Source organism: Eptesicus fuscus, chromosome 16 (assembly GCF_027574615.1).
Source record: "Eptesicus fuscus isolate TK198812 chromosome 16, DD_ASM_mEF_20220401, whole genome shotgun sequence".
Classification (NCBI taxonomy): domain Eukaryota; kingdom Metazoa; phylum Chordata; class Mammalia; order Chiroptera; family Vespertilionidae; genus Eptesicus; species Eptesicus fuscus.
In genome coordinates, this window is record NC_072488.1 from 18054183 (window position 1) to 18077994 (window position 23812).

Here is a 23812-nt window from a genome sequence, read left to right on the forward strand (position 1 = left end):
GGGTTAGGAGTGTCTTTAAAATGGAGGAGACAGGAAAGCGCACTGCAGCATAAGGCTGTCGGCTAGGAGGTGGCCACGGCATGCCCCCCAATTGCTCAGAGGCTCATGGCCAGCAAGTTTCACAGAACCATGTCAGAATCATCCTCTGATGGCTCAGATGCCTCCATGACCTTTCTTGGGTTTTTATTTCTAATGTTCACATGTCACTGTGCTCCTTAATTTGCTTCGGTCTGGGAGGGAGCTGGAGAGATGTGCATTTTTGGGGAGCATAATCTTTTCAAAGTCCGGGGATGGGAAAGGTCAGAGAGGGACCTCCTAGAACTGCCCATTTGTTTTTTGATCCACATTTCAGAAAATGGAGCTCATGCCCCTTTTCCTTCTGAACAGAAAGAACTATAGGATTTTAAAAGAATAGGAAACAGAGACCATGTCTCTGCAGCTCTGTTGATAAAGCGAGGCCACAGCAAGGGCCCTCCTTGGGTCTGAAGAGCCTCCACTGATGTCTGTTTGGGTCGGGCCCAGACCAGGGGGAGGACCAGGAAGTGCCAAGCTCTGCTCCCAGGTGACTCGAATGGCACGAAGCCCAATGATTTGTCTCATCCAGAATGGGGGCGTGATATTTATCGGTAACACCAGAATAACTTTTTGCATTTCTGTGGTGACATATAGTTCCAAAACCTTTTAACTATTTTTTTCCCCATTAGATCCTACAACTTTGTGTTGTAAGTTGGTCCATGTCATTGTGTATATTTTCTGAATGAAAAAAACATGAGTGTCAGAGGCTGAGGCAGTTAGTCAATGGCAAAATAGAAACAGAAACGTATAATTTTAAATTTAAAAAATATTTTTCCAATTATAGTTTACATTCAATATTATTTTGTATCAGTTTCAGGTGAAACCTATATTTCCTTACTCCCAATCCCGAACACTTCCTGAGATCCCATTATTCTGTCTGTGTCATGACCCTACAATCTAGTTTGTACTAGATTCTGTTCCAACCCCTTGGGCTCTCCATTCAATGCTCCCGCCATCTTCTCCTGAGCCCCACCCTACAAAAATATTCCCTCACGCTGAGAGTTAAAATGCTTTCATTATTAGCTGGAAATATTGGGTAACGGGTATTTGAATTTTAATGGAGATCTAAGCATTAAGATAGCCCTTTGCTAAATAAAAACTTACTGAGCATCTACTACATGTCAGACACTGACTGCTACAGGTGCTGAGAGTTCAACAGTTACCATGTGAGACAAAGTGCCTGCCTTTGGGGGGCTTCTCCTTTCCAGGGACACTTTCTGTTTCCTGGTGGAATTTTGGGCATGACCTCATGGTGGGGGAAGATCGTGGGCAATTTCCAGTCCTATCCGGCTTGGTACTTCCTTACCCAGCCCCTATCCCTGATTGGTCTTGTTTTCTTTTCTTTTTTAAATATACTAGAGGCCCAGTGCATGAAAATTCATGCATTGGAGTGGGGGTCCCTCAGCCCAACCTGCCCCCTCTCACAGTCTGGGAGCCCTCAGGGGCAGGAGGTCACCCTTTAATCAGGGGAAGGCAATGCCCCATCACACCTCTGCTGCTGCTACTGCCAGCAGCGCAAGCCTCGGCCGGCCCTGGTTACCTGAGCCTTGGGTGACCCTGGGAGGCTGGGCAGCTGCCATCCAAGGCTTGCCTGTGCCTTGGGCGGGCCCTGGGTGGCTGGGGGGCTGAGGGGACTAGGGGACTCTGGAGGCAGGCGCGCAGGGCAGGCCCAGCCTTGCCACACGCCTGCCGCCCCAGTGGGACTGAGGGGACTGGGCGCTGCCATCTTTGAGGACGGGGAAGTCAATTAGCATATTCCCTCCTTATTTGCTGTGGGCGCCCCATCTTTTGTGATGGCATGAGGGTCAATTAGCATATTCCCTCATTAGATAGGATTTTTATTGATTTCAGAGAGGAAGGGAGAGGGAGAGATAGAAACATCAATGATTAGAGAGAATCATTGATCGGCTGCCTCCTGCACGCCCCCTACTGGGGATCGGACCCAAAACCCAGGCATGTGCCCTTAACCAGAATTGAACCCGGTACTCTTTAGTCCACAGGCTGACGCTCTATCCACTAAGCCAAACCAGCTAGGGTGGTCTTGTTTTCTATGTCTCCATTATTTCCCTGCTATACATTAGCATTCCTTCTTCTTGCCTGGCATCTAACTTTCTCTCCCTGGCTGGGCAACTAATGCTTATTGTCAAGGCTGATCTACATTTCCATTTCCCTACTTCCAGGCTTCTATAGGGCCATGGAATTCAAATGGATCCCACAGGGTCCATGAAAGTGAGAGGCAGCCGCTCAGGCATAGCCAGCCTGTGGCCAGAGCACTCCAGCATCTGACGAGGGGCATGGGGAATGTTTTCACATCCATCTCCTGACCTAATTAAACATTCAAAGCCACGTGTATGAAAACCTCAGCTTCCATGTCACATCTTCATGGGCAAAACAGTGGATGCGCATGTGAACTCTGAGTCACGGAGGTTTCATTGCTTCCTTTCGAATATTAATAAAGTACAGACTATCCAGGAAAGCAAAATGCCACTTGACTTTTGTGTTGTAATCAACAATTCAGCACGGGGGGCGGGGGGGGGGGGGAGATGGACTGATTTTATTGAACTCAAGAAAGACAAATTGGAAGGAGGGAAGCAGCTTATCAAAACAGAGCCATCTAAAGCCTCTAGTTCTAGAAATAAATCTTTTTTCTCTCTTTTGCAGAAGGTAAACCCCAAAAGGGCGTAACCTACCCATCGGCTCTTACATATTCATCAGCTAAAAGCCCAGCTGCCAAAGCAGGCAAGTATTCATGAGTGATTTCATCTAAATCTTCTGAGTTCGTAAACATACAATGTTGTGTTTTAGGAGATAGTGTAGAAATTAACATCTTAACCGGGCAAGGTCCACTGACTTCAGTAATATTTTAACAGATGCCAGGAAGATGGGCCCAGAAATCAACGGGATTGGAGGTCTGGGGCAGAGGAATGAGGCTCTTTGTTGTTGTTTTCCCAATTCCAAGGTTGTCTCTGTTTGTGTCATTCATTCAGATTTCAATGCTGCTGCCTTGAATTTTATTGTATTGTTACTTTAGAAGATGACATGGCATTCTGTCTGGAAATATTCCCAGGCAGCTGAAAGGGAAAAGGCTGTCTTCACTTAGGTATGAAATGAAGGGAAGGGAAGGATGTGGCTTAGGAGATAACAGCAAACAGCGAATCTGAATAACCCAGGCCACAGATACACTGCCTCTGAGGCTGGGACCTAGCATCAGGTAAACCACAAAGGTGGTACTGGTAGCCCTCAGGCCAAGAAAATACCTTTTCCTAAGTTTCTGTGTAAGAGCGGGGAGTGTGCTCCGCAGTAGTGTGTCTGTGGGGGTTCTTTGATTTCCCACACAAAGAGAATCGGTGAGTTGCTTTATAATGGGATTTTGCATTGCTCCCAGAAACTTGCTGGGCTGGCCAATTTTGTTCACGGACTTAAGGAGAACATGGTGTAACAATAGTGTGAGAAGCTAGCATTTATTGAACATTTGCTGTGTGCCAGGCACTGTTCCCAGAGCTGATTACTGCACTCAATCACCCCAACAACACCATGGGTATGTACTATTCTTAGCCCTAATTTACAGTTTAAGGAAAATACAGCGCAGAGTAGTTTAGTAACTTGCCCTTTGTCACACAGCTAGTAAGTAGCAGAGCTGAGAATCAAACCCAGACAGTGTGGCTCCAGAAACCTCTCTCTATACCATTAATCTGTATGTTTATGCTAATAACAGTGTCTATAAAGAGCCTTGATCTGAGAGGCCTTGGCATACAAATAGCAACTGGTTTTCATCCTCCCCACCCCCCACCCCCCAGTTACTTTTCCAACTATATCTTTAATGACATCTAATGTTTCTGGCAATCTAGCCTTGTTTTGGTTGAAGTGCAAGGAGACAGCCGTTCCCCAACCCTACCCCCACACTGGCAGCAGACTGTGGTGGCTCAGGGACCATTTCTGATCTCGCTCCTGTCCTCTTTTGGTGTGGGCACAGAGGAGGAATAGGTGACAGAAGTCCCATAAAGACTGACCAACTGATGGAGGGAGATCGTCCCTGGCCTCTCTGTTGTCTCATTGAGGCCAGCCATTCTCCGTGATTTCTAGGAGGTGATATATGTGGATACATCTGGGGCCAGAGGATGGTGCTCAGCTGCATCCTGGTCCCCTACTGCTGGGCCAGAGGCTGGGCCCCACTCTTCATCTGAGTTAGGTCCACTCCTTGGCTCAGCAGCCGCTTTGCACAGAGCCATGGGAATGACTGGGGTTGTCTTCTTCCCCTCAGGGGTTTGAGGAGAGCAAGGATGGGGTGAGGTCACCTTTCCCTTCCCATCTCACTTCACCTTTGGCCTTCTCAGCCCTGCACCCACCCCTTCAGAAACAATCCCTATGTTCAAGTAAGCCCCCCAACTTTAGGGACCACATGTCAAGTACCCCCTATTTTTATACTGAGAGGGAGAATACTTCTACACTCCAAGAATACTCCCCAAAACTTTCTCTGCAAGCCTGCTTCTGCAGTGCACCAGGTGGGCTGGTGGGTGCTGCGGCTCAGCAAGATCAGAGAAGAGAGGGACCCATCTCCCTCCCTCAAGCCCCTGCAGTCGTGGTGAGCCAGTTCCTGGAAGTTCCTTCCCGTGGCTTGGGAAGGGCAAGGCCAGAAGGAAGGGAGGAAAGGTCCTGAACACTGCTGTCCCCAAATAGTGGCTACTAACCCCAACTCTTCTGGTCCTTTCCTTCTGCTGACTGGCCCCGGTGAGGTGGGGCTGGTGATCGCACAGATTCTAATCGAATGCCCCCTACCCGCTGTGGGAAGTTCAGTGGCACTGCCCTCATTTAGAATGGGCACTGGGGCCGTCTGGCCCAGCTCTGGGCCTTAGCCATAATCCAGACCACAGGGGAACCCGGACAACCTCCTGCGATGGTAGCTATCAATGATCAAGTGTTTTCTCTGTGCCAGACACCTGTACTTCAGAGATCCTGAGGCAGAGTGCCAGTGGTCCCCCACTTTCAGATGAGGAGATGTTTAATGCTTTGCCCAAGGACACCACTCTAACTGCCCCATGCAACACTCAAACACTGATTGCACCCCTCAAAGAAGGTAAAGAGTGGGGAGAGAGGTGAAGGGGAGAGACTTTACAGCCAATTGGCAGGTTAGGTTATAAAATCCATTGGGTTTCTACATACTCCACATCAAAGATCATTTCCAAAACTTCTCTATGTACCCCAAGTGCCATGGCCCAGCTCACCACCATCTACTTCTGGCAAGTACTTATTCCACGTGCCTGAGTTACTGACATCCAAGAGGAGTGTGGAGAAGACAGACAGGCTTTCTTGCACATACACTGAGAATGAGGAAAAGCCATAGTTAGAACATCAGTCAAGTATTGCTGATGTCACGTGTCCCCTCTACCAAACCTTCTCTATCTTCCATGACATTGTCACCGGGTAGTGCTATCCTATTACAAAATCTTGTAGAGTTGTCATAGTGGAAAAATTAAGTTCATTCATTCATTATTTATTCATTTATTCAATAACCATACATCGAACACCTCCTATGTACCAGTCTCATCATGGAGTAAATTTCCCCAACTCAAAACATCCAGTGAGAGTTGTAAAAGGGTAGCCTCTTTGTTGCTACTCTTCCTTAAATGATGAAATTCCTGTAGCAATATGGGAAAGCAGAAGAGATGGAGGTGTGAGGCCAGCAGCTGTTCAGGTCTCAGCAGGCCCCTATAAAATACTTCCTCATCTCCCCAGGAATGTGAGTTAACAGGTAAATCAGGTTAGGATGACCTCTCAAAGCATCACAGCCTCCTTCCCTGGGAAATTCTCTCACTCAAAAAATAGGAAGCACCCTGATTTGGCTGCACAGCTCCTGCTGGACAGGCGTTGCTTAGATTTAAACGCTGTTCGCCAGGCAGAGGCAAACAGCTGCTATTTGGCTAGAGCCTCTAGCTCCTCTGAGCTCAATAAAAACAGGTAAGTGTTTGATTCATAATTTGCAAGTAAAGTGTACTGTCAGTTTATTTATATCTTTCTCTCCAACATAATAATTATATCCCGTTTCATAAAATAGACAATGATTCTATTACGGCTTTTTCCTCTATGCAGTAGGCTGGACCTGGGGCTGCACCTCCCTAAAGAGGCATTAAAGCCAGTAGCACTGACCAGAGGGTAAGACAGCAGAGAACTTTAGAGAGATTAGAAACTTCCCGAAGACTTGTTATGAGAGCTCAATTCCTTTAAAGTCATGGAAACGCCATAAATCACAGGTTCGGTTTTGCCCAAGGATGGCGTGAAGACTGGCCGAACCCCAAAGCTGCTGCCAGCTCTTTAGCAATTTGTCTGGCACAGTCTAGGCAGACTTAAAGGCGGGACAGGCTGAAGGAAGGATCTGCTTCCTGCCTTGACAGGCCGATGCCCGCAGGCCCAGACCAGATGACCGGACTCCAGCCCCATAGCAGGGCGGGTGCTGTTTGCTAACTGCTCCCCCAAGTCAGTGCTGGGCAGTGGATCTGAACACCCTGCCACACATCCCTCTGCATAGCTGGCCTGGGGCCATGGTAGACAGTTCCCCAGCACACTCGCTGCACAATGTCAAAGAGGAAGTTGGGTGGTTCCCACAAGGAGTGCATCAACTTTTTATCTCAGATGTTATCCCCTATGCCTGCTGATCTGTGTACCTGAGATACACCAACCGTGAGCCAAGTTAAGGCTAGAGCTGGCATGCTGTGGTAGGCTGAAATGTACCCCCTTCCCGCACCCCACCCCAAAGATATCCATGTCCTAATCCCTGGAACCTGTGAATGTTACATGGCAAAAATGGGCATTGCGGATGGGATAAAGTTAAGGAACTTGCGATGGGGAGATTATTCTGAATTATCTGGGTGGGCCCTAAATGCAATCACATGTATCCTTATAATAGTGAACTAGAGGGAGATCTGACACACTCACACACAGAGCAGAAGATCAATTGAAGATGGAGCAGAGAAAATTGAGGACACTGGCCTTAAAGGTTGTAGTAGTGTGGTCACAAGCCAAGGAATGCCAGCAGCCACAAAAAATGGAAGAGGCAGGAAACAAATTCTACTCAACAACCTCCCAAGGAAGCTCAGTCCTGCTGACACCTTGAGCTCAGCCAGGTGACACCAATTTCCAGTTTCTGGCCTCCAGAATTGTCAGAGAATACAGATGGTCAGATAGAGAAGCTGGCATAACCTCCATGGGATCCACCAGGCATTCTCGAGGGGCCTATTGTCCTCCCAGGACTGGGGTGCTCTTCATTTTGTGGGACCCTTTTGTGTCTCCTTCCAGCACAAACCCATGCTTCTGAAGACAATTCCCCATGCCCAGTGGGTAGCCACATGTCCCCTTGCCCTAAACCTTCAGAAATACTCTCAGGGCCCCCAGATTAGTAACAAACTGAAACTCATTTAAAATTGTGAAAGCAATCTAAAGTGTCACACAGGGATGAAGAACACAGGTTAGCAGAATCAACATGATCCTTACAATCTAAGTTCTCTTATTTCATTGGACAGATAAGGAAGCTGAGGCCCAGAGGAGTTAGTTGACTAATCATGAACTGGAAATCTAGAATGCATTCTCTAAAAGTAAGTGATAGTGAACACTAGAGTACCTTTTACCCCTAGACCAATGCTAATTGAAATATCAAAAAAGTATGTTTATGACCATTGCCTCTAGCGTCTGGAAAATTAACTTGGCAATTAATCATGTTCTGCCTTATCCACATCTCTGAGGTTTGAACTGTCTTTAATTACTTTATTATTCTTCAGTCTTTGGTTTGTGTATTGGTTTATTGCTCCATCCCTGTAGGGCAGGTGAGTTTCGCCCTCCACAGCCCCTAGCACAGGTCTTTGCTCATGGACCTGTGTCCAATAAACTTTTATTCTACATCTGTCCTGAGGAGTCTACTGGCTATTTGATAGGCCCCAGTGTAATTTCATTTTTTACAGATGAGACCACAAAAGCCTATCAGGAGCCATCAGTTCCAGGGACAACCGCACAGCCAGTGACCCTGATGCAGGTACCAGGGACCACCTCTGCAGAAGGCACCCACACCACCTTGCCCAAGCCATCCCCATCGGCAGGCTCCACCACCAGCAGCCCCAGACCACAGCCCGTGGGCCACAGGAGCCGGCAGCTGGGTCAGTAGGTACACTGTGTGTTTCCACATGCAAGCAAGTGGGAGACTGGCTTTTAGATTAGCCCTCTGTCTGAACGCCTGTGTGGAGTGCCTGTCTCCCACCTTTGGAGCTGAGTGAGGGAGGAATGCCTGAGACTTGGGCCAGGGGTATGTGTTCTCCCAGATTTAAGGGGTAAATGTGAGCCCAATAATAACAGTTTAGGATCAAGCTAAGAGCTAATAAGCAAACTATAAAGAAAGGGTTTTAAATAGATTCAAAAATAGGACCTTTGTTATCATACTTTTGAAGGCAGGATATCACATGAAACTTTCCCATTACAAAATCCCCATTTCTCCAAAAGCTCAGCTGAAGACATAGGAGGTTTCTCTGTAAACACTGTTGAGTTCTGTTTTAAGTGACAGATGATAAACTCCTGCGAGTTTTCAAATATTAGAAACAAACAAAACAAACAAAAAAATGCCTTTAGGAAAAGCCAGATAGCTAAAATTTTTATTCCTTTTCTGACAGCTTTTTGTCTTCCTACTTGTATCCATTTCTTAAGTAAAGCTTTAGGTTTTGCCAAAGTCCAGTTTATGGGAGCAATCTCGGTATTACCTCAAGCACATCCTGAAGAGTGCAGTGGTAACCCCATCTCCCGTTTCTATACCGTGTGCATGGAGCCTGGCTCTCAGCGCCTCCTCATTTCCACAGGCCTCTGGAAAGGGGGCGGAAAATTCCACGGGAGTGTCACCGCTGTCTCAGCAACTTGTCCTAATCTTTCCCTCCTGGTGCCACTTTGTCCTTCAAGGAGGAGGTGCTCAGAACTTGTCCTTTTCAGCCTCACCTCCAGCTTCCAAACATTCCGGCCACCCAGCATGGCCCTTCCCCTCCATATCAGAGCCAACCAGTCTCATTCCATCTTTTTATTTCACAAATACGCACTTTAAATGTGCGACATACTCTTCTAAGCATCTTACAAATGTCAGCCTTTTAAATCCTCACAACAACCCTATCACGTAGATGTTACTTTTCATTTGACTGATCCATTGTGTTGACGATGAGGAAACCAAGGCATAGGGAGGTGAGGAAACTAGTCCCAAATGACACAGCTGCGCAGTGGCAGAGATGGGTTTGAGCCCTGGCAGCCTGGCCCTCCTGTGACTCCCCTTGCAAGAGGCATCCCTGCCATAAGCCACACCCCAGGTGCTAATGAAGATCACAGAAGCAGGGCCTGACCCATCCTGACATGAATGGGTGGCAAGATTAGACACAGCCAACTCGCACTGTAATTAATAGTAAGTAATGGAGCCCACAGTGGATAGAGTGTCCACCTGTGGACCCAAGGGTACTGGGTTCAATTCCGGTCAAGGGCATGTACCTCAGTTGCAGGCTCTTCCCCAGACCAGGCCCTGGTCAGGGCGCATGCAGGAGGCAACCAATCAATGTGTTTCTCTCCCATCAATATTTCTCTCTGTCTTTCCCTCTCTCTTCTACTCTCTCTAAAAATCAGTGGAAAAATATCCTCGGGTGAGGATTAAAAAATAATAAGTAATGGAATGCACATAGTCCACACTTTCCATATGCCAGGTACCCTGCATGCATTAATTTAGTTAATCTTCCCAACAACCCTATGAAATAGAGATTATCATTATTATTCCATTCAATGAACAACTCATGGGAGAAGCTATGTAATAAAGTCCCCAAATAAATATAATTTTGCCCCACCTGGCATGGCTCAGTGGTTGAACATCAACCTACTGCCAGTCAGGGCACATGCCCGGGTTGTGGGCTGGATCCCCAGTATGGGGCATGCAGGAGGCAGCCAATCAATGATTCTCTCTCATCATTGATGTCCCTATCTCCCTCTCCCTCTCCCTTGCTCTCTGAAATCAATAAAAAATATGTTTAAAAAGTAATAATAATTTCTGAAGATTGACAGACACTTCTCACCACCCTATTCTTATTCATCTCAGGTTAGTATGAACACAGGCACACTGTGCCTGACAGCAAACGAGAAAACATTTAGGAAGGATGCTGGGGACAGGGCTCCCATAGGCAGACATTTTCCATTTTCTTAATTTCAGGCTCTTGACTTTTGGAGGCCTTGATTCTTTCAAAGACTTTTGAGCAGCTGAGTAACTTCTTGTTTGCTCCTGGTGTCTCTTTAGAGGACAACTTTTACCTAACACGTATAATTAAACATGTGGCATATTTACTTGGCTACCCTGGAAGCTTGGAAATCCTATTACAGGTTGGGCCTGTGCTTATGGAAAACCGCAAGCAACTTGCAGTAGTGGCTCCCAACCTGGCAACGCTTCATTATTCCTGGCCGGGGGATAGGGGCCTTGGACGAGAGCCTCCCTGCCCATCAGTGTTCCTTCTTCATCCTTGTCCAGCACCCGCGCCATGCTGCCCCACAGGCTGCTGGACAGATACTCTCAGAGCGAGCGTCCACGCAGTATGACCAGTAATTGCTAAGAAAGGAGCCAGACCATGGAGGCGGGTGGGAGAGAGGACTTTTAAAAGCTTACTCAAAGGACTTTCTGTAGGACTGAAGAGAAGTGAAAACTGATGTGTGAAGGGCTATGTCTTTTTTAATAACAACTTGATTGGGATACTTTTTGCCTACCATTCACCCATTGAAAATGTACAATTCAATGGTTTTTAGTATATTCACAAGGTTGTACAATCATCACCAACAATCAGTATTACAACATTTTATCTCCCCAACAAGAAACCCTATTCCCCAACTGACTCATTCACTATATCGCCCTAATCTCTCCTTCCTCCAGCCCTGGGTAACCACCAACCTACTTTCATGAATACCTATCTTAATATATGGCTATAGATATTTTCAGTGATACTGTATCCCAACTATATAATCTTTAGTTTACAAATAACTCCTTTGTTTCTTCAAATGAGCTGAAAATAATCTGCCACCTATAGTAAGAGAGTAATTCTGCTGCTTGGATGGACAACTGAGTTGCAGTTATTGTATTTATCAAGGTTTGCTTTCTGTTCTTATTTTCTCTTATTTTGACTTTAGTCAAAAGATTTAAGAAGTGGTTGTGAATGAGGGTGTTCCAGTAAAATCTAATTCATTTATTTATTCGACAAATATTTATTGAGGTCTACTATGTGTCAGGCACTGTTCTAGGATCTTGGGCTACATTGGTGAACACATCCCACCAGGATCCCTGTAGCAGGTCGCTTCAGCTTAGGACACGTGAGAAGTGTGCAGGTGGGACAGGAGCAATCTGCATTTGGGGCCCATGACTCATCTTTGCTCTACAACGAGGTATAGATCTGCCTCTCAGATGGGACATAGGAACTTGGAGGGATTTTAATAGAAAGTAGAAAGTTTGTGGCAGGAAAAGACAGGGAAGAGGAGCTGATGTAGGTGGAAGGGCTCCAAGGAAGATGGGGCTGGACACCAAGGCCTCATCATAGCCCCTTTACTGGTCCATGAATGTGCAAAGCTAACAAGATATTGAGGAACAACTCAAGGTTGGGGGAAAGAGGTCCCAAGAGCCAGAGTGACAGAGACCTCCTCTCCCAGGCAGGAGTGAGGCTGTTCTTCAGGTAGAGGCCAAAGACTATATTGGCACCCACAGCAGTCAAGAGGCCGCAGAGCTGCATCCCAGGACCAGAGGGGGGGAGCCTAGAGAACCATATCCATAGATAGGCTGAGGAAAGAGTTCTGGAAAAGATAGAAAAATCCCTCCAGGCCCACCTGCAGTCAGCTGAATTCACCAGGTCTGCAATGTGGAGTGGCTTTGCCCAGCATTGCTTTCCTGGTCAGGTTCATTTTAAGAAGCTCTATGGTTGCTTCAGCTAATCTAGCAGGTTAAATGCCTCTACAAGGAAGGGTAGACCAATGAGGGAAGCAGAGCGCCACCTAGTGGCAAGGCATAGTGATGGCTCTGATCACCTCCTATTCCACTCCACCCTCTGACAGCTGTTAGAAAGGAGAAGGAAGTGGTGAAATCTGGGACAGGAAGGAGATCATCATCTGTAACTGCCCATCCCTTCCTCATGCAACTTCCCTGTCTACCAACATTTATCTCATCTCTGAAGGTTTAATTTCCTTAAGGTGTCTGGAGAAAGTTTTTCCTAAAATCCAGTCTTACAAATAGGAAAGCAAACATTCCAAAAGAAAAATGGGTGAAGGTCATGACCAGGCAAAGCTAAAGGGGAAGAACTATAAGTGGCCAATAAATATAACTAAAGATGTTCAACCTTACCAAGAATAAAATAAATGCAAATTAAGCAATAAGATGTCATTTTCACCAATTCACACTGGAAATTGATAACACACAGTTATGGCAAGCGTGTGGAGACATGACCCAGAATTTGCACTTACAGGAACATATTCTCGGGTAATTACCAGCCAAGGGTGTAAAGAAGCCCGGACACAGGTGTTGTTCATCATAGAAAACTAAATGGAAACAATTTAACTGTCCATCATCAGACCATTAAAGGAGTTACTATACAGCTATTAAAATTTTGATGACGAGGTGCACTTACTGACAGAAGATTAGCCTGGGACAGACTGGGAGGTCAAAGAAGCGGCTACAGAACAGCACGGGCACCCATCTCGTGCTCATAACTGTGTATTGTGCGTGAGAACGCAGCATAGAAAAGGGGATATAACTCTATAAGCCAAAATTGTATAGCAGTATAGATTGTACACTCAAATACAGGGATTAATTACATTACAGGTGATTTCTTACTATCCTTACTACATTTTTTACAGTAAGCATGTGTTGTCTTTATAATTAGAAACGAAAGCTAGTTTGACTTGTGTCCAAATAACTGGAACAAAGACAAGGGAATGGAAAATGGATGGCAGATAGATTTGATTGCGAGAAGCTGATGGTTTTCCATGGCCTCTTACCTCTTCCCCTCCGTGAAATTTGGTTCTTTCCCTCTGCTGGTTTTTACGTGGCCCCTTTTCCCCCAAAGGGATTTTGCATTTCTCTTTACAGAACCCCCGCCCCCCATCTCCCTCCTCCCTTGCTTCAGAGAAATTGCCCAATAAATAATGAATGCTGAAGCATATTTGATTCTCTCTCAGAGTAATTAAGGATAACCCATTGTGTACCTTTAAAAATCACTGAGCACTAATGCTATTTGCATCAATGCCACGTTAACACCGTTTAAGCAAATTGCTCAATGTTAAGTGACATGTCTATTGAAGGATTACTTTAACCTCCTTGGGAGTGGCACAACTGAGAAGAATTATTATTGTAATAATGAAGTATAAAAATATGGTACTTTCATAAAAGAAGTGAAATACAAGGGTTATTACCTGGAATAGTGTTTTGAGTTAAACCCTTTTTCTTTCTTTCTTTCTTTTCCGTTGCAATGCTTCCTCTGGGGCAGGTTCAGACCGCCCAAGGACAAAGCTTTACCTTGGTTCTGGCCTTGGTAATGTCTTATTAGGTTAGAATCATGGAAAGAAGGAGAGCGATTAGATTAACATTCATGCTCTGACCAGTCAAATGTTATTACAGATCCCTGGTCCACCACCTCCTACACAAGCAGCCAAAACAGCCCCGGTGCCAATCCAGGTAAGAACCTGAACTCACCTTTCTAGCTGATGAAAGTTAAGTTTGTTTACACGGGTTTTGTCTTTCCAAATCCTTGCCATTTGACTTAGATTTGGACAGAAAGCATTCCACGGGTTATGCCAACAAAAGATACAGCCCTAGGGCCCCACTTGTAAAGAAACTTGTAAGAAAAGTAAGGAAGCCTTACATAAGCAAAGTTTTCACTCCTCGCCATTCCCTGGAGGCAATTTTGTGGGGGGTTTAATAAGAAATTCCTAAGGATTCAGTAACTGACTCTTATGAACCTGAAAAGGGATACTCTCTGGGGTTTATGCCTGAGAAACTAGGGTAAAAGGAGGAGACATTTTTATCTTTTCCCAGGAAAGGCAGAGCTAAGTTTGCCCTGGTACTTCCAGATGTGAGGAACAGAAATACATTCCCTCTGCTCCAGGATTCTCCTGTGCACTATGCCTCCCCCTGGCTCCCTCGGTTCCCTCTGTGCGCCCTTCAAGGTCTGACCCAAGTACTGGGAATGCAGAGGGATGGAGCAGTTCTCTTGATGTTGAAGCCTGGAGCGATTAGAAGGGGGAATTGAAAGACCTTAGAGGCTTTCCACTAACTCTGGGCCCTGAGCTCATAGATTTGATAGAAGTACTATTTATTCCCTTTGCAGCCCCAGGGCGTTAGAATGGGGGCCCAGACCTCCAAGGAAAAGAGAGCAGGTCTGTCTTTTGCTAGGGCAGTGGTCGGCAAACTCATTAATCAACAGAGCATGTGGCTCGAGAGCCGCAGTTTGCCGACCACTGTGGGGGATACCTGCCTGTCCTCCACATGTTGAAAGACTCCTAGAGAGACTGTAGGTTCTCTTTAGCTTTGATGCCAATTGGAGCAGGGGCTCCATGAGGTCCGAGGACAGGACTAGCAGCTTCTGCAAGCTTCACAATTACACCGGGGCTAAGGTACATGCTGCTGTCCTGGACAAAGGGCTTAAGAATCAGATCGATGGGCGGGGCAAGGACTCCAAGGCCATTTTAGTCCTTAATAGGCCCAGGGGAGTGTTCAGGCAGCCAAGCATGGGGCACTCCTTCCTCCTGTCCTCTTGGCCAGGATCTGTGCCTCCTCTGCAACCCCCAAAAGGAGGGCCAACCACAGAGAGCTCAGCTGGCTTCCAAGGAAAACCTGAACCAGGGCATTTTCATCAGGGGGCATTTTCATGAGGGAAAGAAAGCAGACTGCTGGCTGCATGTGGATCCGCCGGCCCAGTGCAATCCCCTCAGGTACCAAAGGCAGATGCTCCGGGAGCTGCTATCCAGAAACCTGCCTGGCGGGCGGTGTCAGCCTGGCCAGCCTGCCTGCTGGCTGCTCAGCACCCCCGCCCGGCTTCCCTTGCTGACACTCCCTCCCCACACACTGGGGCCTCTGCGGCTCAATCCAGGTCACCCGAGTTGTGTTAACCTCTAGAGAATGTCTCTTGGCTTTGTCTGTTCTCTGTGGAAGAGAACATTTCTGCCAGTCCAGACACCCCAGGGCTCTCTTGGGGCTGGTCTGCGTGAGAGGCCCCCCTGGGCAGCCTAGGCCTTGCCACTGGAATCAGGCATGGCCAGGGCACGGCCAGGGGCATGGTTGGCAACAAGACCTATCTCTAGGCCTACTTTTTCTTTTAAAAAAAAAAAACACCGTATTTTTATTGATTTGTGAGAGAAAGGGAGAGGGAGAGAGAGAGAAACATCAATGATGAGAGAGATCATCGACTGGCTGCCTCCTGCACACCAGGGATTGAGCCTGCAACCTGGGAGTCGGACAGGAGCCACCTGCCCAGCCTGGCTGCTCCTGCCCTATTCTGAGGAGGAGCAGGATGGTGTGCTCCTGATAACTGATGTGAGGACTAGGTGCTTTCCTTGGAACCATCCTTTTGCCCTCTGGCCTCCCAGTACCATGAGCTCTGTTTGATAAATGAGCTCCACTGGCCTGGAAACCTAACCATGGAGTTAATGTTGTTTCCATGGGAAAAGGGCAGCCAGGTCCCAAACTAATACCCCGTACAGAGCTTTGGAGGGCAATCCGTTTGTAAACGGGACCTGTCGGCTTCACGGGTGTGACGGCTCATGCCCAGGCCTCAGACGGTCCTCCGCCTTCTCGTGGCCGCGGCTGCTCTCTGCCTGCTTCCTGGGTTACCGCAGCCAGAGGAGGAAGCTCGCGGGGAGTGTGCAGCCCCGCTGCAGGAGGCCAGGCCCAGCGAGGGAGGCGTGGAGGGAGGCGTGGAGATTCCCCACCTGCCTCTCAGATCGCCACCTCCTCCTAAAATTGCACCCCGGGAGGTCACTGGGGAGACACCGGGGAGCTGCAGGGCCACCTGTGCTTCTGTCCCATAAACCTTTGGAGCCGGAAGGGCCATGTGTTGCAGCTCCCGCCTGGGTCCCCTGCTGGTGACTTCCAGATGTGCGGGCACGGAAGGAGCTGTGACCATTGCAAGGGTCATCACTGGGGTCTTAGCGCCAAGATGGTCCGGGCCCTTACCCTGCAGGTGGTGGGCCAGGGAGCGAGCAACTCAGCGGCCTACCCAAGTGCCCTGAGACACTGAAGCAATGACTCATCACGTGCGACAGAAAGTGGTTACGTGCAGGCCCCAGAGCCGCCTGCTGGCCTTGAGGTTCACTCTGCCACTCCCTGGCGGCAGGTTCCTCGCTTGTGCAATGGGAACATCATTGTACGGAACTCACAGGTTCTTGTGACTTAACCCCATCAGGTGCGTGGTCAGTGCCTGACACTAGGGACGCTCTCAGTGAATGTTCATGGTTTCTGCATTTTCACTATGGAAATCAGTCAGAACCAATACTTCTCTCAGACACTCACTGTCTCTATGAGGTGACCAAGCAAGGATTGCCACAAGAGTAACTCCTTGTTTTTCAGCAGTGCTGACACTCCAGAGTGATTTTGATACATTTACCTCCATGTGAGGCAGGGTGACAAGTCTATTTTTTCTTTTTAATATATTTTGATTGATTTCAGAGAGAGGAAGGAAGAGAGAGGGAGGGAGGGAGAGAGAGAGCGAGAGAGCGCGAGAGAGAAACATCGATGAGAGAAAATTATTGATCGGCTGCCCCCTGCACATCCCACACTAGGGATCCAACCTGCAACCCAGGCACATTCTCTGACTGGGAATCGAACCGTGACCTCCTGGTTTACAGGTCAACACTCAACCACGGAGCCACGCTGGCCGAGCACGACAAGTCTCTATGACTTCAGCTTCACCGAGGAGACTTAAGGTCAGAGAAGGCGGGCGAGTCCCGCAAGTGCCTGGCTGGTTTTTGGTAGACCAGGATGGGTCTTCCAACTTCTTTTTCCACACCACCCTTATGCCTCAGCACAGGAATACAAATGCTCTAACAAATTTACTTCCTTCTCATTACAACCAAGTCCAAAAGCACCAAGTCTCAGCTGTCCAAATATTTTCCAGCCCTCGGCTTTTGGATAAAAGTGATTTGGTTCAAACCCGTCCCAAATAAATGAAAGTGCCACCAACAGGACAGGCTTCCAGGACAGGCAGAGCCATGGAAACGGTCTCTCTCCAGCTAAGGTACCAGCACCCAGCATTCTAACTCTTCATAACCTCAAGGTGCTGAAAGCCTTGGGCAAAAACAGATGTCACCAGCACCTTTTTTTTTTTTTTTAAGGGAAAGGGCAAAGTGGGTATTTTTACCAGTAGGTGGCAATAGAGTTATAAGGCTAAAGAAGCGGAATGTTTAAACATATAAATCCTAAATATTTTGAACCTGGCAATCATCTCACTCAATCTGCTAATGTTATTCACAAAGGAATTAAGGTTCACAGAGGGCATGTGACTTGTTCAAGGTCATACACCTGGTTAATGGCTGAGCTAAATTAAACTCAGCTCCCACCATTAAATTGGAATGTGCAAGAACACAGAGTGACTTTCAAAACAGCTTGCCATCTTAAACATGTGAACAAAAAAAACCACTGCTTTTGCGTGTTTTAATACTTCCAGCATGCAGTAACAGTGATGGTCTTTGAGAAATGAAACAGTTTATTATACCTTAGCTTTGGGCTTCCTGAGTTGGAGGTGGATGGGGGAGTAGGGGAGTAGGGGAGGAAGGAAGGAAGGAAGGAAGGAAGGAAGGAAAGGAGGGAGGGAGGGAAAGAAACAGCTGTTTGGGTGTCTTTTTGAGACTTCCTAACATGCCAGTGTTGCCTCCAAGCCCCTTTCAACCATGATTCCCCCAAACAGGTCAGGGACTTTGGGGTAGGAATCTCCCCTTCCCAACCACCCTTTCTACTTTACCAGCCAGCACCAGGGTGTGTGTAGGGGGTGGGGGAGCATTGAATATTTTATTGCAGAAGGAATGCCAGGTGCCACTTGCTTTATTCTGCTCGAGGCGCTCAGTGAGAAGCAGAGCCTCAGGAAATGAGTGCCTGCTCCCCGAAGGGGCCACATTTCTCCGGTGAAGCTCCAAGGAAGAGAACACAAACAGATGGGAGGGTGAGACGAATGTACCTAGAATGATGCTGGGTGCACACTGTGTGTTTAATTGGTGCCGAGGGATGGATGGTGGATAAAGATTTCAGATACAATGAAAGTTTTTCTCAAAGTCTCAATAGTCCAAGGAAGAATTCACTACTTTGGTTGTGTATGTAATGAGTTCCCCATCTCTGGAGGCATTCAAGCACTAGCCATACACTCACTTTGGTAAGGATGTTACAGAAGCATGCTTGGGGGGGGGGGGCGGGTGTTTGGGTTGAATGACCTTTTAGGTCTCCTTGAATCCCAGGATTCCCACTTTTCCATGATCCTTCCTGCACAATGAGAGGAAGAAAAGGGCAAAGGTGTTTTTGTCTTTGGCTTCAAGACCTTTCAATGAGAAAATCCCACACATTTCAGGCTGCTTCATCCAAAAGTCTGCCCCCCTGGCCTGCCCCTTCAATGAACTTCCTGACACAGTTGGAAAATGTGATCATCCTGGGGGGGGAGAGGGGGGGAGGGGAGTGTCACTTGAGAGACTGCTGGTTTCATCTAAATATTAACAAGTTTGTTTCTTTTTACTTTGAAAATCAGGGAGAACGGACATGTGGAAACCTGGATCAGTCCTTTTAGATGCAGGTAATTATACAGCCCAACCTCCTCACCAAGACCAGATGGAGATACACAGGATTCAGAACCAGGGAGTCCAATACCCAGCCGGGCCCAGACAGAGCCCAGGCCCACAGAGAGCAGCCTGGGTGCTTTCACCTCCCACATCACAGGGCACCTGGTAACTCCCACAGGCGCCTGGGCTGAGGGGGGACATTGTAACACAGCGGAAAGGCAAACTGTGAAGACAAAGAGCCAGGAGGGAGTTCCCTGCTCCCAAAATGGATTTAGACCCTCTCCCCTCTGGACACGCTTGACTTCCTTCTAGTTCCCCTCCCCACTTTGCCAATGGTACTGAGGTTTTCCCTTCAGCTGAAGGAACGTAGTTCACTGTTCACTGCCTTTAGTGTTTGTAACTGCAGCAATAAACCCGGACTTCTGGCTCTCGGTGCAAGAGCAGGGACAGAGGTGCAGGAGAGGACTTAGCCTCGGGACTCCCATTTCTTTTCCTCCCTCCAACCTGCAGCCTGGGGCAGTTTCCCTGAGAGGCTCCTGGCTGAGAAAGGCCCGCAGACACCCAAAGTGAACTCGTTAAATGATGTGAGGAAGTGAGGTGCGTACGCTGACCTTTAATGGGAAGATGAAATCATGTGCTTTGAAAGTTGGAAAAACTAACAAGCCAGGAGCAAGCTCACTGCAGCCAGGAGTGGGCAGAGCCCCCCAGCCCCTCCCCCCATTGCCGAACTGGGAGGCTGGGGGGTGTTCTGAGCATCCTCAGAACAGGGAGACTTACTTCCGGTGCAAGTTTCCCTCTGCCTGGGAGGCTCAATGGCCTTACCAAGCCTAAAAGAGTGCTTATGTACTGTCTTTAATTCCTTAAATGATGTATTTGTGATCTTGGCTGCCATGTAAATGGCTTCTAAAAAAAAACAACCCTGCGGTTGAAATTCAGGTCCTATAGCCTCTCAAAGCACAAAGCTGTTGTGCACCTTTCCTCAGAGGAGCCACATTTCAGATCCTCTTGTTTGAGTTACTTGTCCCTCTTCTACCCCTCCAGTCTACACCCCACCCCGTAGGATGGTCCTCCTTATGTCTCACGCACCTTTGTTCACTGACTCAATCACCAAATGTCAGCGGAGGACCTGCAGGCGGTGGGCACAGTGAAGGTTTATGAGGAGTGAGGCACAGGCCCTCACCTGGAGATCTTCAGAGTTTTGCAGAGGGGTAAACTACAGTGGCAAAGCACTTCATGCTTTCAGATAAGGAAACTAAGGCTCAGGCCGAGTAAGTTAACAGTAGGGGACAGAACTCAAAGTCTGCCTTCCAATCCCTGTGAGCACCAACTGTGTCTTTAGTAGGCAGTCAGTCAACATTAATTCCTTCTTACCTCTTACCATGGGGGTGGTGAGGAGAAGAGCACAGTTGGCGATAAGCCAAGCCCCCTGAGCTGGGTGCGAATATCCATTATGTCCCCATCCCCCTGGGTAAGGCCAGATGCTTCCTGTCCTTCCAAATCACCAAAAGTTGACTGCTCTTTCCAGGATTTGTCCCAGATGAAGAAGCAAGCACACAGCCTCTGGACCCCGTATCCCAGGGAGATCCAAGTAAGTTAATTAACAACTAGAAACCCAGAGTGACTCTGACATCTCATCTGCTGGCTCCTCTCTTCCCACTCACTCCCACCCAAACCTGCCTCTTTCTTACCATAGATCTGCCTCTCCTCCTCTCTTCTGTCACTTTGTTCTAAGGGGAAAGGGAAGTTTTGAAGGATTTAAACTTTCTGTGTGCATGAGGGGGAGAGGATCCGATGTTTGAAACATCACTATGGCAACAGGGTAGGATGGGGAGACAAGAGCATATGAAGAGTGGAGGCTGGCCAGCAAAGACAGCGATCCAGTGGTCCAGGGGAGAGGGTAGTAGACAGAGCTCAGAGTTGCAGCGAAATAGCAGATTCAATAGATATAAAGAAGGGAGCATCTACAGGATTAGAGGAGGAGGTGCAAGAGAGGGGGCAATTAAAGATGATTAGAGCAACTAGGTAGGTGGTACTGCCCTGAAGACCACTGGAAACAGGGCAGGTTGGGGCAGGGAGGTCATTTAAGTCTGTTTATCTTCTGCAAAACACTGAGTGTTGACTACCCAGACTACCCTGATACAACATTCAGAAGGAACAGCCCAGCCAGAAATTTAGATTGAAAGGTGATGAGCTATGGTTCAAAACGAAGCCTATAAAAACAGGCAATGTGACCTAGAACTTATACCTGAAGAAGTAGAACACTAAATAGGTGGAGAAGCCACCTGAGGATACCAGAAAGGAGGGACCAGAGAAAAAGAGGAAAACCAGGAGGGAGTTGGGTGTGCAAGCCAAGGAGAGCATCCGCAAATTCCCCCAGAAGTTTACTACGAATCAGCCACCACTGGGCTCTGAGTCTCAACCCCACTGTGTATGACAATCATCTGAAGACATTTTAAAAAAATTAAAGATGACCAATTCCTGCCTCATACCTACTGAATGTGAGCCTAGCTCTTGCTATTCAAAGTGTGGTCTGGGGACCAGAAGTATCAACATTGCTTGATAGAAATGCAGAATGCCAGGCTCCTGAATCCAGTGGTGACTTTGCACAATAACTCCTGGGAAGCACAGCCCAGAGTGCTTCCAAGACACCTTTATTCGCTGAAGCTGCCTAAGCGACTGATTCTTACCCAGGGTTAAGAAACACTGGCCTGATGTATTTATATGGCCAACACAAAGCATTAATCAATAAAATTGTACCTTGTTGGAGAAAACCAAAGCAATTAAGAAAATTGATAGATTGATTCCTGTAGACAACATATCTTACCTTCTCTTTCTAGTCCTCCAATCTCTACCATAATAAATCGTTCATGCTAAACATTTCATAACCCACTTCCATCCTTTAGTATTGATCTCATCTCAATATGAGAAAGCCACTAGGTCTCAATGAGCACATGCCCTGAGACAGAACCACTGTCATTAGATTATTCTGGGAAAAGGGGAGCAAAGGTGACCCCAATATCAGCCATCAGGCTAGTGAGCGAAGAGAACTACCCAAATAGAAAACCACCTCACTTCCTCAAAACCTAGCTGCAAAATGAACATGCCTATCCGAAACACAGTTCAAAACGTAAGAAATAAGGGGTGGTAATGGTCTATGAAGAACCAAAACAGAGGCTACACAATCCATGTATTCTACTTTATGCATTTTAAAACAAAATCTCCTTTGGCTCTTACTCTAATTAATAGTTACTAAAACAAAAAACTGTGTTCATTTTAAAAGGTTCATTGAACTGCTCGCTGACATCTGGAAGGCAAACCCTCTTCAGGAGTTACTTCTTAAACTTGAATGTTCCCATGAATCACCTGGAGACCTTGTTAAGGGGTAGTTCTAACAAGATCAGCTATAGGTCTGGGTGGAGCCTGGGAGTCGCATTTCCAGCAAACCATAGGTGCCAGTGGGCAGCAAGCCCTGAAGAACACCAGTGCCACCTGCTGGCAGCAATTCACATCGCAAGCCCAGGCCTAGGAAAGGAGCCGACAAGCCATACAGCAGTTCCTCTTCTCTTTTGCTTTATCCCAGGCTTTAGTGGTATCTTTCATCTCCACTTCCTGACTTATTTGCTTCTTCCAATCCTCATGTCACGGGTCATGCTTAGGCATAGGCAGTTTGGGGGCAGCGAGGACAGGGGAGGCCAGCTGAACAGGAAGAGTCAGCAGGCACTGTCCAGGCAAAAAGGAAGTAACAGTTTGCAAGATCCACTAATGAGCCGAGGCACCAACTGCAGCTGGTGCGGAGCCAGCCAGGCCCACAGAGGTCCCTGTCAAAGCCTCCTTCTCTGGCTTAGATTGCCATGAATCACTGCAAGGTAATAAAGCACATTCTCACATATAACTTTTCCCCTTAACCTGCCAATTCTGTGATCTCTCTTTATTAAATAGTTCTCATCCGTTCTGCTTAAAACTGTGTCGACTCGTGCCCATTTCTTGCTTTCATTTAAAACAAAAAGAACAACAACAAAAACACATAAAAACCCCTTGCTGCCTACAGAGCTTCTCCTCCTCTGGCCACAGGGAAACACTGCCATGCCATGCAGGGAAGAGCTGCCCAGCGGCCGCATGGTAACCACGCAGCAGCTCAGAGAGATCCAGGCTTGTCTGGGCAGCGGCACCACCCACCCGCAATACGCCAGCCCAGAAATTCCTGTCTTTACTGCCTCTCTCTTTTTCTCCCCATCACACTCGGTTTTGAAATATGTTGTCTCCTAAATTGCAGTCATTAAATAATTCATTCCTCATTTTTTATTAATCAAAGGGCTGTCTACCTCCCATAAGAAATTCTGATCAGCATGGAATAATCAGTTTTAACATACTGAGAGGATATCACTTCAGCCAAGAGCAAAGAAGACACTAACTTTTATCAGTGTATGTGGCTGTCCACAATTTCTGATTAGCATTTGAAATGTTGAAGTAGCTTGCAGCCCCACTGTCCTCCCCTCCTCCATCATAATCTTCATATATGCACAGAGGTCCAGAGATACTAGATAGAACTGCCCTGCTCATTATCACAGCTAAAAGAAAGGAGGAAATCTAAGATGGCTACAAACAAGCACTGGCATCTGTAGATGCATGTGGGTAATTCTATGGTTGCCTCACCCAGAGGAGTGAAGGGGCAGATTGCTATCAATTTCTCATCCTATAATTCCTGCCGCTCAGCATTGGCTTTGCAGATTCTTTCACATCTTTATAAAGACCTAACACATAATTCTAAAAAGTTAGATGGAGAGGAAAAGACTCCAGACTCCAGAGAGTCAGTCGCAGTGAATTCCCATGTCCGGGGTCTGCACTTCTATCGTCTGAGCCTAGGACACGCTCTGAGGGCCTTCCCAGGCTTGACCGGAGGTCCCTGCTCTGAAGTCCGTAATTATGGCTGATATCGTGAATTCTACAACAGCGGTGGTAATAG

The 23812-nt window shown here is 47.4% G+C and overlaps 1 protein-coding gene across 1 annotated transcript in view; it reads left to right on the top strand.

Annotated features, from left to right (window-relative positions):
* Positions 1-23812, top strand: part of VIT (vitrin) — a 92556-nt gene that overhangs the window by 48973 nt on the left and 19771 nt on the right. Inside the window, exons 6-10 of the mRNA XM_008162245.3 lie at positions 2737-2814; positions 8025-8216; positions 13712-13768; positions 18819-18863; positions 20375-20437. Coding sequence (XP_008160467.2) covers positions 2737-2814; positions 8025-8216; positions 13712-13768; positions 18819-18863; positions 20375-20437 — 435 coding nt within the window. The remainder of the gene's footprint in view (positions 1-2736; positions 2815-8024; positions 8217-13711; positions 13769-18818; positions 18864-20374; positions 20438-23812) is intronic.